Source organism: Chanodichthys erythropterus, chromosome 7, assembly GCF_024489055.1.
Source record: "Chanodichthys erythropterus isolate Z2021 chromosome 7, ASM2448905v1, whole genome shotgun sequence".
Lineage (NCBI taxonomy): Eukaryota > Metazoa > Chordata > Actinopteri > Cypriniformes > Xenocyprididae > Chanodichthys > Chanodichthys erythropterus.
This window is the reverse complement of record NC_090227.1, coordinates 23065621-23079360: the sequence shown is the minus strand read 5'-3', so window position 1 is coordinate 23079360 and position 13740 is coordinate 23065621. Positions and strand designations below refer to the sequence as shown.

The window sequence follows — 13740 nt, the reverse complement described above, 5'->3', positions numbered from 1 at the left end:
CATTGCAAGAGATTGTTGATCCAGACCATAATCTTCAATAGCTTCCTTTTTATATATACTTTGACCTTCTTAAATTCATAACAATGGCAGCCAGTGGTGCCAAGGGCAGATTGTATTCTCAGCGTAGAGAAAAAACACAAGCCAATCTCTAAGAAAAGATAAAAGAGAACAATGTTCGACTTAGAAACATGACTTTCTTTATCAAAAATAATCCACTGTTATCTGGTTGTTGCAGTTTTGCTGTGGGGAAATGTCACCACATAATGTTGCTTGGAAGCAAACACTTGCTTTAGTGTGCTATTTTTGCACCTGACTAAGTATGATAAATGCGTGCAAGGTGAACAACCCTCCTACCACCAGTATCTGCTTCCATTTTAATGGCCACAAACTGACACTGTCACTTGTTTATTTTGTATAACCTGGGTTCACAGTGTTTGAGATGATTTGTTATTGTCATTGCAAGGATTTGCAAAATTAATGAGTGAAATAAACGTTCAAGACCTGACAGGATATTTTTCCATTTTTCATTTCAACAGTTGTTTTGTTTGTATAGCAAGTCTACTAATAAAGACAGCTTCAAGTTTCCCAGAAAAAAAGGTGTGGAAGAGGATAATACATGCCTTCAACATGAAAATAAAACCATACTGCTGTCTTTCTTTACTACAATACTATCAATCAGAAATATGTCTGAAATTTGCGTAAGAGCTTTTAATGTGGAGTAACAGCTAAATTAAGACTCTTGAAGTCTCAGGTTGCTGCTCTCTGTTCCTCAAATGTTCTTGGTGATATTTGCATAAGTGTCACAAGAATATATGTACTCACAGTTAAACAGAACCTCATATACAGCATTCTCAGAACAAACGAGTCCAGATTGGGGTCTCTCACAGGTGGAAAATATGGATCTAGCCACCAGACAGCTGACGGCTATCCGTGTTTGCTTAAATCAACGGACATAACCACCACTCCCTCTCCGTTCCGCTCCTTGAAGCTGCATCGTCTCAAGTCAACATTGTAACATTAATACAGTTAAGATTCATGTCACAATCTACCATAATTATGAGAATCTCCAGCTGCATTCTATTTTTGACCGTGACTCTTACTTCATGCAGGGACTCAAATGACCCTGGGAACAGGAGAAGAATGACACTTTTCACTTTATGTAAACACTTATTTTAATTGCTAATGAAAATGCAACCATCATTGTTATCTTTGGCTTCTATATTTGCCTATATTTAAGTTTTGCCTGGAAGACAAAAAAATTCATACAGACTCGGTATAAGTGCTTTTTGGCTTATGTCCCTTCGTGACTTATCAGTGTGTTCTGTAGTGGACTGACTCAGTCATTAGGTTTGTGTTCCTCTCTGACTGTCAAAGACTAGAATCTGATTTCCAGTTGATTTCCAAAACGCTGTTGTCATGTAAATGATCGACCAAAAAAAAAAAAAAAAAAAGTTATCCGTTTTTACTTGAAAAAGGTGTTATAAATGACTACTTAGAATGTTTCATCTAGTTGTTAAGGTGTTCCCAGCTTTAGCTACAATCTGGCAACCACTAACACTCTGGCAACGGCCTGCAACAACGCACAACACCTCTGGCAATCACATAGCAAAACCATAGCAACCACCTAGAACACTCTTATAACTGCATAGCAACGCCCTGGCAACTACCCACACCACTCCAGAATCTGCATAGAAACACTCTGGCAACACCCACAACACACTGGAGACCATATAGACACCCTAGCAACCACCTAAAACACTGACAGCCACAAAGCAATGCCCTGGAAAACACCCACAGCACTCTAGCAATTTCATAGCAAAACCATGGCAACACCTTGGCAACTGCATAAAGACCCCTAAACAACCACCTAGAATACTCTTGTAACTGCATAGCAATTCCCTGGCAACTACCCACACCACTCTAGAATCTGCATAGAAACACTCTAGCAACACCCACAACACACTGGAAACCATATAGACGCCCTAGCAACCACCTAGAACACTGACAGCCACAAAGCAATGCCCTGACAACCACCCACAGCACTCTAGCAATTTCATAACAAAAAAATGGCAACACTTTGGCAACTGCATAAAGACACCTAAACAACCACCTAGAACACTCTGGCAGCCGCATAGCAGTGCCCTGGCAACTACTCACAACATCCTGGCAACCACATAGCAACGCTCTAGCAACCACCTAAAACACTCTGGCAACTGCATAGCAACACCATGGCAACCACCCACTCACATTTTCACAATAGCACCACTCACATTTTCCACATTTCTTTTCTGATTATTATTGGAATCATTATTGGAGAAACTGCAGTATTTATTAATCTAAAAAAAAAATTTGTGTCCATGGATAAAAGATATAATATATAACAATTATAATATAACGATTATAATAAATATAATACATAATGTGAAACATATATTATAAAAGTAAACTAAAATGTGACAGAAACCAATTTGATTGTATTTGAAACATTTCTCTTTTCCAGAACTTTGTGTTTTAGTTTAATCCCACCTGAGGCTGGTTTTCTGCATGGTCAGATGTGTGTTCCTAAACCTGTCTAGACAAATCCAGCATGCTGCTTTCATTCCATCTGTCTATGAGATGAATGAAGACCTGGGGCACAAAATCTTCACACAAATCTTCTTAAGAATGAATTTTAGAAAATTCTTAAGATGAATTCTAAGAAGTTCATATGAATATTTCTAACTGCATTTAATGAAAAACTTCTTAAGAAGTTCTCAAATACTTTCTTAAGAACATCTTAATTATCTTTTCTTAAGAAGAACAGGCTTTTCAACTGGCTTGACGGGGGTTAATTAGTCACTGTCATGCAAAACTAAGCTATCAGGCTAATCGGGTATCTGTAGAATATGCTATGCTAGGACATAAGCTAACTAATAATACAGACATTAATGGTCATTATAAGAGTTTAAAAAGCATTTATCATAACATGATTTAGTAGGAACTGAAATCAGAGATATCTATTAGTTTTTTTAAGTGCTTTGGTGCAGATTTAACAAGCAGTTGGTAAATTTTCTTAGTACTAATATCACAACAGATCATCAACGTTGATCCGCGACCATGGTGTGCTGTAGTCTGTTTATAGCCTACTGTTAGCCTTTTATATCTGCCGACTTTATTTAGGCTTCAAAATCTATAAATGTTGTGTTAACTTGTAAAGATTATCTTGATAGACAAAACGTGTAAGTGTCATAACCCTTTGTTAAACACAGAGCTTATTTTCTGCTATTTTCCAAAAGTCTATGGGAAAAATGCATAGGCTTTCAGTCGAGGGAACCCGTGCGCCGCTAACTTCTGGGTTGGCCTACAAAAACGCGTCATCCCTGGGGCACTCTATTAAGCCAAATGTTCTCATTACATATCACAATGATCTCAGTGCCTAAAACAGTGCAAATTAATGATATGAGTAATGTTTCGATTAATTAATATTTTTAAGCTTTTTATTTTTATATCACATTAAAACAGGAAAAGGAAAAAAAGTATTCACACAAGAAGAATTTACACAAAATTTACTATAAACTATAAGAAATAAAACAATCTAAAAATGACTGAAGACTGGCAAGTAAAATTGTATCCAAATTTTGGTTGACTGCTAAATAAATGCTTTTTGAAAAGCTAAATCTGTTCATCCCTTAAAAGCAATGCCCTGGTAACCACCCACAGCACTCTAGCAATTTCATTGCAAAACCATGGCAACACCTTGGCAACTGCATAAAGACACCTAAACAACCACCTAGAACACTCTTGTAACTGCATATCAACGCCCTGGCAACTACCCACACCACTCTAGAATCTGCATAGAAACACTCTAGCAACACCCACAACACACTGGAAACCATATAGACGCCCTAGCAACCACCTACTGACAGCCACAAAGCAATGCCCTGGCAACCACCCACAGCACTCTAGCAATTTCATAGCAAAACGATGGCAACACCTTGGCAACTGCATAAAGACACTTAAACAACCACCTAGAACACTCTGGCAGCTGCATAGCAACACCCTGGCAACTACTCACAACATCCTGAAACATATATATTATAAAAGTAAACTAAAATGTGACAGAAACCAATGTGATTGTATTTGAAACATTTCTCTTTTCCAGAAGAGAAAAGAGAAATGTTTGACTGCTAAATAAATGCTTTTTGAAAAGCCAAATCTGTTCGTCCCTTAAAACAAAAATGTCTCTTCAGAAATTTGGACTAAATTTATGCACTTAATTTATGAACTTTTTGAAGGGTCAAAGTGGTAGTTGTGTAGCTGTCAGTGGAGGGACAGAAAGCGCTCAGATTTCATCTAAAATATCTTAATTTGTGTTCCAAAGATGAACAAAAACAACATTTTTGGGTGAACTAACCCTTTTAGAAGGTATTTACGAACATTATTTTTGGGAATATGCATACTTCTTAAATTTTATCTTAAGAACAATTTAAAAAAAAAAAAGAGGAAGATAAAAACATGTTTTTGGGAATACAAAATAAGAAGAAACTGGCAAGAATTGAATACGTAGGAATGTTTTGATGTGTATCAGTGAGATGACCTGGGGTGGGCTAGACTAATGATTTAGGAATCAGAGGAATCAGGCACTTTAACAACAGTTACTCAAGACTATCTATGCAATCACACTATTGCAAAGATCTCTGGATTAAAGGCATCTGCTAAATACCTTGCAGGTATTACTACTGTGCAGACGCAAACATACACAGACTTAGACAAAGAGAAGGTCTTGTGAAACAGAATGTCTCATGTCTGTTGCACAACACTTCTTCATAATTACATCAGACCAGAGATGAAAGACAAGAACTAACAAAGTAGAGAAAGTCTTGTCCACTGCAGCAAAGTTTTCACTGATCATAGTTTAGATTAGCTTGTAAAAACTAGGTATTTCGCAATAAACCCACAATTACTGATAGCATTTCCTGCAGTAATGTATATTTTTGGTATAACCGGAAATGAGAGCGTTTACTTGAATGTCAGTGAAGGCAGCAAGATTTTGTGAAAGTTTCTGTTTTGCATGTTTACATACTACATAGACCTACTGTTAAAAGAATAGTGCAGTTGAAATATAAGAACATGTTCTGTGTGAACGACCCCTAAAACTATGTTAGATAGATTGATAAACTTGTGTGTGAATGAAAATATAACTTCTTGACTTCTAAAGTCACTTCCCCTTTCATTGCGTTTATCTGACTTAATTTGGGGACTTTTCTCAGGAAATATTGATAATGATTAATTTAAAAATTCATTTAATATTAAATCAACGTAGCATCTAATTCAATTAAAATGTGTAATCGATTGAAGTGTAACATATTCATAATCTCTGTTTATTTTTTATATTTACATTTTTGTTTAGATTTAGATTAGAATCTGATGAGAGAACTTTGTTAGGATCAAATTAAATGAAAGTTTTAAAAAACTGCATCACAGATTTCAGTAATTTCAGAAGCTTCTGTGAATGGCTTTTCAGCATTTGTTTAATAGACATGGACAAGTTTCTCTTTACATTACATTAAAAATAAAATTATCATTTGGACATAAAAGCTCACAACACATTGTGAATGGAGACTTTGAGGAGTCTTTGTAGCCACCCTTTATCACCGTTCTAGTAAATTCTTTGCTTTCTTTGATAGGCACTTCATTTGAATATGAATCAACTCATTCAAAATGGGAACTGAAAGGAGTAAAAGAGGAATGTAAACTCTTTATTTTCCTGTGTCTTTAACAGACATGTCTCACATGATCAGCCGGACTCTACTTTCTAATAGTAAAACTATTAAAATCAAACTAAAAAAATGAAATCATTTTAAGTATTGTGGAATAATGCTGCATTCCAGACAGCTCAGAATTTGGATTTTTCCCACTTCAATCTTGGAAATAATGTCTGGAACATCAAAGTCAGACATTGGGTTTGTGAACTCAGGGTATATCGATCAACCCCAACCATTGAAAGACTTCCAAGATGTTGCAAGTCTTTCTTCCAATGAGAAAAAAACATAAAAACAAACTTTAAAATCAGACATTAAGTTTATGTAATAATATGCTTTTATTCAGTCAACATGTGAACGTGACGTCTGATTGCCTGGAACTCACTGAGGTCTAAAGTGGGACATTTAATTTAGGATATTCCCATGTCCAACCTTGTCTGGAACGCAGCATAAGAACTATGTATAGACAAATTGCCGCCTACAGCCACTGAATCAAGCAATAGTGAGTCTGAAAGGGAATGATGTAATAGCGGCATTTGACACTATTCATTTGTTCATGATTTATTATTAACACATAAAATGGTACTTTAGTAACAGGTTACTTAAATGTTGAATAATTATTTAATGAATGAAATGAGAAAAGCCAATTTTAATTCCCTGTATTTATTAATATTCTTGACAAATTTTGTCCAAGTGCTACAAAGTAATTGGTTCAGCTCTTTGCAGATGCGTCTCTATAATATTTGAAATGTCTTTTTCTAAAGAACTTTATAAAATGGTTAGTTCCTATCCTTGATTCTGATTGGTCAATAGCTGTGTTTTATTCACCCAACATCCTTAGCAACCACTATTAGCAACGTAAACTGAATGTTCTCAATTGATATTGTTCATTGAAGCTTACTGTATTATGTAGAAGAGTATGAGAAAAAGCTTGAGTGAGCGAGTTTATTACCTGCATTCAGATTTAGCATTTTCCTTCAAGTCAGTCCTGTTCATAATAAAAAATCTGTTTAAATGTCTGATGTATTATCTTGTCCTTTTAACGGTTAAGGGGTTTTCCCGTGACTGACAGCGCTAGTCAAAGCATTTGTCAGTTGCGTCTTGTTCTGTTCACAACAATTCAGTCTTTTCAATGTAAAAGTCTTCACTACTGACTGACACGCTCATAAAGACAGTCTTTGCCGCCATCTAATGGCGTAATAATGTAACTTCTGTTGCTGTTCACGGTCAGGGACTATTTTTTCCGGCGGAAGGAAGGCTATTAGTAAGAGTTTACTTCATGAAAGTTGCATTGTTACATATTCTTGGCTTTAATATTTGTATTGTGTGGTAACAATTTCATAACCGTTTCATGAAGGCCCTTCAGCCGTGACTTATTCATGATACAGCACAGCCTCTCGTACCTTATTGCTTGCATATTACAAAGCTTTATGAAATGCTTGAATCTGATTGGTTAGTAGCAACATTCCAAGGTCTGCTATTGCCTGCTAATTGCCTGAAGTGCTATTGACACATATCCAACAACAATGAATTTCATTCACATTAATCTTCATCATTGATTTTTATTAATAAGTTGTTGCCACCCTGTGATTAAGTGACGCCCATGTACCATCTGAATTGTGTCATCATGCTATTTCTAACTAGGTTAGCATACCTCTCCAGCACTCTTTAATCATGTAGGAGTTGAGCTCTAATCCTAACACTTATGTACTTTTATGAATCACACTTATTCTTAAGTGTAGAAATAAGAGAAAACATAATTCTTAGAATTTTGACACACTTAAGCCAACAAATTTTACTCTGAGAAGTTTTTTTGCATACAGCCCCAGAATTTTAAACCAAATGTTTATACACTCTAAAAAATGCTGGGTTAAACCCCAAGTTGGGTTAAATAGGGACAAACCCAGTGTTTGGGTTGTTTTGAACCAATGGTTGGGATAAATTTGTTTAACTCAACCATTGTTTAAAATTTACAATATGGCTGTCTTAAAATGAACCCAAAATAGGTTAGAAATTGAAAATCAGACACATAATTACTACATGCAACAGTAGTAATCAAAAGGTTTATTATATAATATTAAACTTATTAACAAATGTTAATTTCCATCATATATTGGGATCATTTTAAGCGAGCAATACAGTCATTTTTAAACTATAGTTGAGTTAAAAAAAAAAACTACCAATTGCTGGGTTTGTCCATTTTTAACCCAGTTTGGGTTATTTTTAACCCATCATTTTTGGTAAGGTGTAGGATGTCCTCCATATCCCAACATCCGTTCTCACATCTGTCTGTTTAACATTTTTACACACAAAAAAACACACTCCATTGCTGGTCAAGTGATGCTTTCCTGCCCTAAATTTTCTGAACTGCATCTTGCATTTTTATTAGTGACATCAAGTATAAATATCTTCTCGTGTGAAATCACGACTAGGCAAGTCATATGGGAAAATGTTATCTGTATATCCAGTTATGTATATACCATCTGACTTGTGTCTTAACATTCAGTGTTATCCAACACCAGAGAATATAGAGTAAAATATAGCAGTGTAGGTGGCCTGAGTGCTTGTAGTATGATTAATGAACTTGCCCAGTGGCTCCTGAGAGTCTGACAAACACAGTTAGCTCCCTTACAGCCTGTATGAATCCTGTAACTTTATTGAATGTTTGTACTCTAATTGGGTTTGAATGAGCTATTTTCACTCTAATTTGGTTTTTACCTACTATATTTGGGCTATATAAATGCATTTTGTATGCACACACAGAATGGATGTGTGGTTTGCAACTCAAAACCTCCATAGTGCTGTAGGAAAGAAAAATCACAGTTGAGTGATTTATAATAATCCTTTATGATTGTTGCTTGTCAGACTGTATGGACATGATCCTCATGTCACACTGTGGGACCTCAGCTGTTATTTATGTCAGACTGTATGACAGTCAAGACGCGTTAAAAATGGACACGCATGCACATTCGGGGACTGTGAGCTGCATTACACGCAGGACTGAAATAGTGGCTAACAAAGAAATCTCTAGTGTTAATTTTGATAATGGCTTGTCTTAGAAAAAAAAGTCAATTTGATGGTCGTCGCAGGAGGTCGCACTGTGCGCCAGATCTTCTTACTCTGTCAGAATTTTTCAGAGGTGAAATCTGATCTCAACGGTCATTAATCGGCTGTCTGTGAACATGTCAAACTAACAACCAAAGGCTACAGATTTTAGCCTAGAATCAGAGGAATCTTTTAGGATTTGTCTGTAAATATTGTCTCAGATGATCAAATCATGGCCAAAATTGTACAGTGTGCACCCGGATTTAAATATCAGTGTTTCTCCTACACAGCAATGAGATTAATTTAAGAACGTTGTTCAAGTCATCTGTTTTTCTCCTGAGAAAGACTCCAAAAAGTCTCCTAGGAAGAGATCAGTAATACCTCGAACTGTGCCAATGTCAGAGATTTTAATATGAACTATGATTTCTACATTAAATGACTGTCTCATTTGTGTCTATTTTAATTAATCCCAACTGAAATTTTAGGAGAAACATACTGAGACAATTAAAGTTGATACTCAATGATAACTCAATCTCCAGTGCTGTGATAAAAGCAATAAAATTTTCTTCTGGAGTAGCATAATTCAGAGTGCATTGTTTTGAGCCTATATTGAAAGGATAGTGGACAGGTAATGATGGGGAAGGATCAAAGTATGAATTTATTGATTTTTATGTTTGGCTCCGTTTTCAACAATTTGGGGTAAATTGTATTGTAGGAATAAAGTGTTTGTCTACCATTCTTAATGAACCATAAAATAAAATAAAATGTAATATAATATAATGTAATATAATATAATATAATATAATATAATATAATATAATATAATATAATATAATATATAATATAATATAATATAATATAATATAATATAATATAATATAATATAATATAAATATAATATAATATAAATTATTTATTCATATTTTGAATTAGGTTTTATTTTTTATCATTTTTGTTATTTTCATAATTTTAGTTTAAGATTTTTTTATGTGATTGTCATTATTATTATTATTATTATTTAAATATTTACATATAGCTTTAATTTATATTTATTTTAGTTTCAGTTATTTTAGTACTTTAAATTAAACTTATTTTATTTCAGTTAGGGCACCATTTCTAATTTTGTTTAAGGTTTTTTTATTTCATCCAATATTTATATTAATGAAAATTATACTCAAGTATTTTGTTGTCTGAGGTCATATTCACTGAAATTGCTAACTTTTGTTTGTGTTTTTTTGTTATTTTTTTTTTTTATTGTCTATTTTAGTTTTAGTTTTAGTTATTTTAGTACATCAAGTTAAACCAAACCAAATGAAAATGAGAACTATAAAATATAAAATAAGTTTACGTTTTTTATATATATATATATATATATATATATATATATATATATATATATATATATATATATATATATATATATATATATATATATATATATATATATATATATAAATATATAATATAATATTTTTATTTATTTATTTATTTAATTTCAGTTAACATTTATTTTAACAAAAAAAAAAATGTAGTTTTAGTTTAACTATAATAACCCTGGCATACAGTCAAGCACCACTCACATTTTCTTTATTATTATCTATTATATTATTAATTATCATCCATGCATCTGTTTATGTACAACTCGACTGATGCGTAAACATTTCTGTTTTTCAGAATGTGAGAATATCCATTAAGATGGCATCTCTTAACAATTCCAGCTCCATTTTGCCTTCCTGCACCTACAAGGAGGACTTCAAGCGTTACCTCCTCCCGTCCGTCTACAGCCTAGTCTTCATCTTTGGGCTGCCGCTCAATTTCATCATCATCCTGCGGATCTGGGGCTCACGGCGCGCACTGACGCGGACAAAGATCTACATGCTGAATCTAGCTGTGGCGGACTTTCTGTACGTCTGTTCCCTTCCGCTTCTCATATACAACTACGCCAGCAAAGACTACTGGCCGTTCGGCGACTTCACCTGCCGTTTGGTTCGCTTTCAGTTCTACAGCAACCTGCACGGAAGCATCTTCTTCCTCACCTGCATCAGCTTTCAGCGTTACATGGGCATCTGCCATCCGCTGACGTTGTGGCCTAAACAGGGCGGATGCAGGCTGGCCTGGTTGGTCTGCGCTGGCGTTTGGGTGACTGTCGCCCTGCTATGCGCCCCCACGTTCGAGTTTGCCGCCACCGGAATCCAGCGCAACCGCACGGTGTGCTACGACCTGAGCGTTCCCCGACGTGCACCACAATACTTCCCGTATGGCATCATCTTGACCTGCCTGGGCTTCATCGTGCCCTTTCTGGTGATCGTGGTGCTGTACTGCAAAATGGCACGGGTTCTCTGGCAGGTTGGCGAAGCTCAAGAAGTCTCGGCCATGGAGAAGAAAAATAAAGCCATTAGGATGATCATCATTGTAACGCTGGTGTTCGCCATCAGCTTTTTGCCATTCCACGTGACGAAGACGCTCTATCTGCTGGTGAGGACCCTTCCTACAGCCCCCTGCGAACTGAGGAACCTGCTGTCTGTGGTGTACAAAAGCACGAGACCCTTTGCCAGCATGAACAGTGTTCTAGACCCCATTCTGTTCTACTTCACCCAGCCACAGTTCAGGCGCAGCACCAGAAGCCTGTTGCTTAAAATCACCTCGCTAAAAGACAAGACTGCCAAAATCTGACTAGAAAACACCTGGTTTTGTCTAAAATTACCATATATTAAAAGGTTAGTTCACCCAAAAATGAAAATTCTCTCATTAATTACTCACCCTCGTGTCGTTCCACACCGTGAGACACTTGTTCATCTTTGGAACACAAATTAAGATATTTTTAGTGAAATCTTAGAGCTTTCTTTCCCTCCATTGACAGCCTACGCAACTACCAATTTCAATCCACAGAAAGGTATTAAAGACATCATAAAAGTAATCCATATGACACCAATGGTTCAGCTCAATTTTATGAAGTGACACGTGACACGAGTGCTTTGTTTGTGCAAAAAAACATAATTTATAACTTTATTTACAAAATTTTAACTTCTACACATGCGCTAATGTGCGTCAGAGATGTAATATTTTGTAAATAATTTTTTCCTGCAAACAAACCACTCGCATCTCGTCATAAAATTGATGTTAAACCACTGGTGTCATGTGGATTACTTTAATGATGTCTTTACTACCTTTCTGGGGCTTGAAAGTGGCACAGTAGTTGCGTAGGCTGTCAGTGGAGGGACAGAAAGCTTTCAGATTTCATTAAATAGATTTTAATTTGTTCTGAAGATAAACAAATGTCTTACGGGTTTGGAATGACATGAGGGCGAGTAATTAATGACAGAAATTTAATTTTTGGGTGAACTAACGCAAGAGGGTGAACTAACTGTAATGCAAGACATTACAGTCCTATACATTGTTATTTCATACATTGGACCATTTTGAGATTTTAGGCTAGTTTGCTTCCATAACTTTTCTTCTTTCAGACTATTCAAAAGAACATCCAAAATACACATTTGGGTGTTTATTTTAATACTATTTACATTAGTAGTTTTACAAATACATATCTTTAAAATATGTATTTACAAATCTTTTTTTTGTTTGTTTTTTTCTCTCCTGCACTGAATCAGAAATCTCCACTTCAACAGCTTTACATACACCAAACTTTACAGTTTTGTAGAGGAGTTTGTTCATATCATATGTAACATTTTATTCTTAATAACATTTCCTTTTTCTAACTGCAGTATTTTCTGATTTATGGAGATGAGACATCCAAAATCTCCTTTGTCATCAAAATGAATCAAGAACTTTAAATCTGGCTTTATCCAATGTTCAGATTTCAGTTCTGGAGATGTATACAAAAGAGTGCATTTTTTTAAAAAAGATAAGGCATCATTAGCATATTTACACAACATTTCAGGAAACCTGAAATACAAAATTTCATGTCTTTATGTACTGTGATTTAATTACCTGGAGGGGTATGGTGATATCTATCAGTTAAACAATTATTTACCTGTGGTGTCTTGCATTAAGATAGAATAGGTTTTGTGGTGTCGAAACGAAAAAAAAAAAAAAATGTCGATATTTATAGACAAAACGTACAAAGCATTTAGAACCTGTACTGTGAAAGTGTTGCATGATGGTTGAAGGAAGTGACACTTTTGATTGATTCAGTGTTGCGAAAAATCATTTATGATGATTGGAACATCATACATCACCCACTGGACATTTGCATTTGCTTTGAGTTAGAGAACAACCCACCAAAGCATGCGCCGGTCATGGCAGATTACTAGTGGAGCTGTGAGCTCGTATCTGAGGGGTTTGAACCCCGTGAATGGCAGCTGAATGAGAGGATTAGTTTGACTGATCCAGTCAAGATCAGCTGATCTCTCCTTACATGTGAAAAGCTGGTGCATTTTATGAACATTTTATGAGGGCAATAGGAAATAAGTAAAGATGTAATTGCTAATATAAGAATTATAGAGCTGAGAAATCAGAAATGTTTTTATGCTAAGAGGATTTTGAGTGCAGCTTAACAACATAATTGTTAATAATGAAGTTGCATTAGTGGAGAAAGAAAAAAAGCATTTTGATTTTATTTTTTTTATAATATATGATTCCGTTTTGTGTGTGTGTGTGTGTGTGTGTGTGTGTTTATATTACATTGTGGGGACCAAATGTCCCCACGATGTAATATAAACCTGAGTTCACCTACATTGTGGGGACCAGCCACCGGTAAAATAACCGGTCACCACAATGTAAATTAATTAATAAAAAAACTAAATGATGTTTTTGTGAGAAAATAAAGGTGTGCACAGTTTCCTGTGATGGTTAGGTTTAGGGGTAGGGGTAGGGTAAGGGGATAGAAAGTACGGTTTGTACAGTATAAAATGCATTGCGGTCCCCACAATTCACAAAAACAAACGTGTGTGTGTAGGGGGACCATTCAAAAGTTTGGGGTCATTTTTTTTTTTTT

The 13740-nt window shown here is 35.3% G+C and overlaps 1 protein-coding gene and 1 long non-coding RNA gene across 2 annotated transcripts in view; one reads left to right on the top strand and one right to left on the bottom strand.

Moving 5' to 3' along the window:
- LOC137023190 (uncharacterized) overlaps positions 1-1133 on the bottom strand; it is a 17932-nt gene extending 16799 nt beyond the window's left edge. Inside the window, exon 1 of the long non-coding RNA XR_010895489.1 lies at positions 823-1133. This is a non-coding gene — a long non-coding RNA (uncharacterized lncRNA). The remainder of the gene's footprint in view (positions 1-822) is intronic.
- Positions 1-13740, top strand: part of LOC137023187 (P2Y purinoceptor 3) — a 15009-nt gene extending 1269 nt beyond the window's left edge. Inside the window, exon 2 of the mRNA XM_067389923.1 lies at positions 10461-13740. Within this exon, the coding sequence (XP_067246024.1) occupies positions 10482-11459 (978 nt within the window). The 5' untranslated portion in view covers positions 10461-10481 and the 3' untranslated portion in view covers positions 11460-13740. The remainder of the gene's footprint in view (positions 1-10460) is intronic.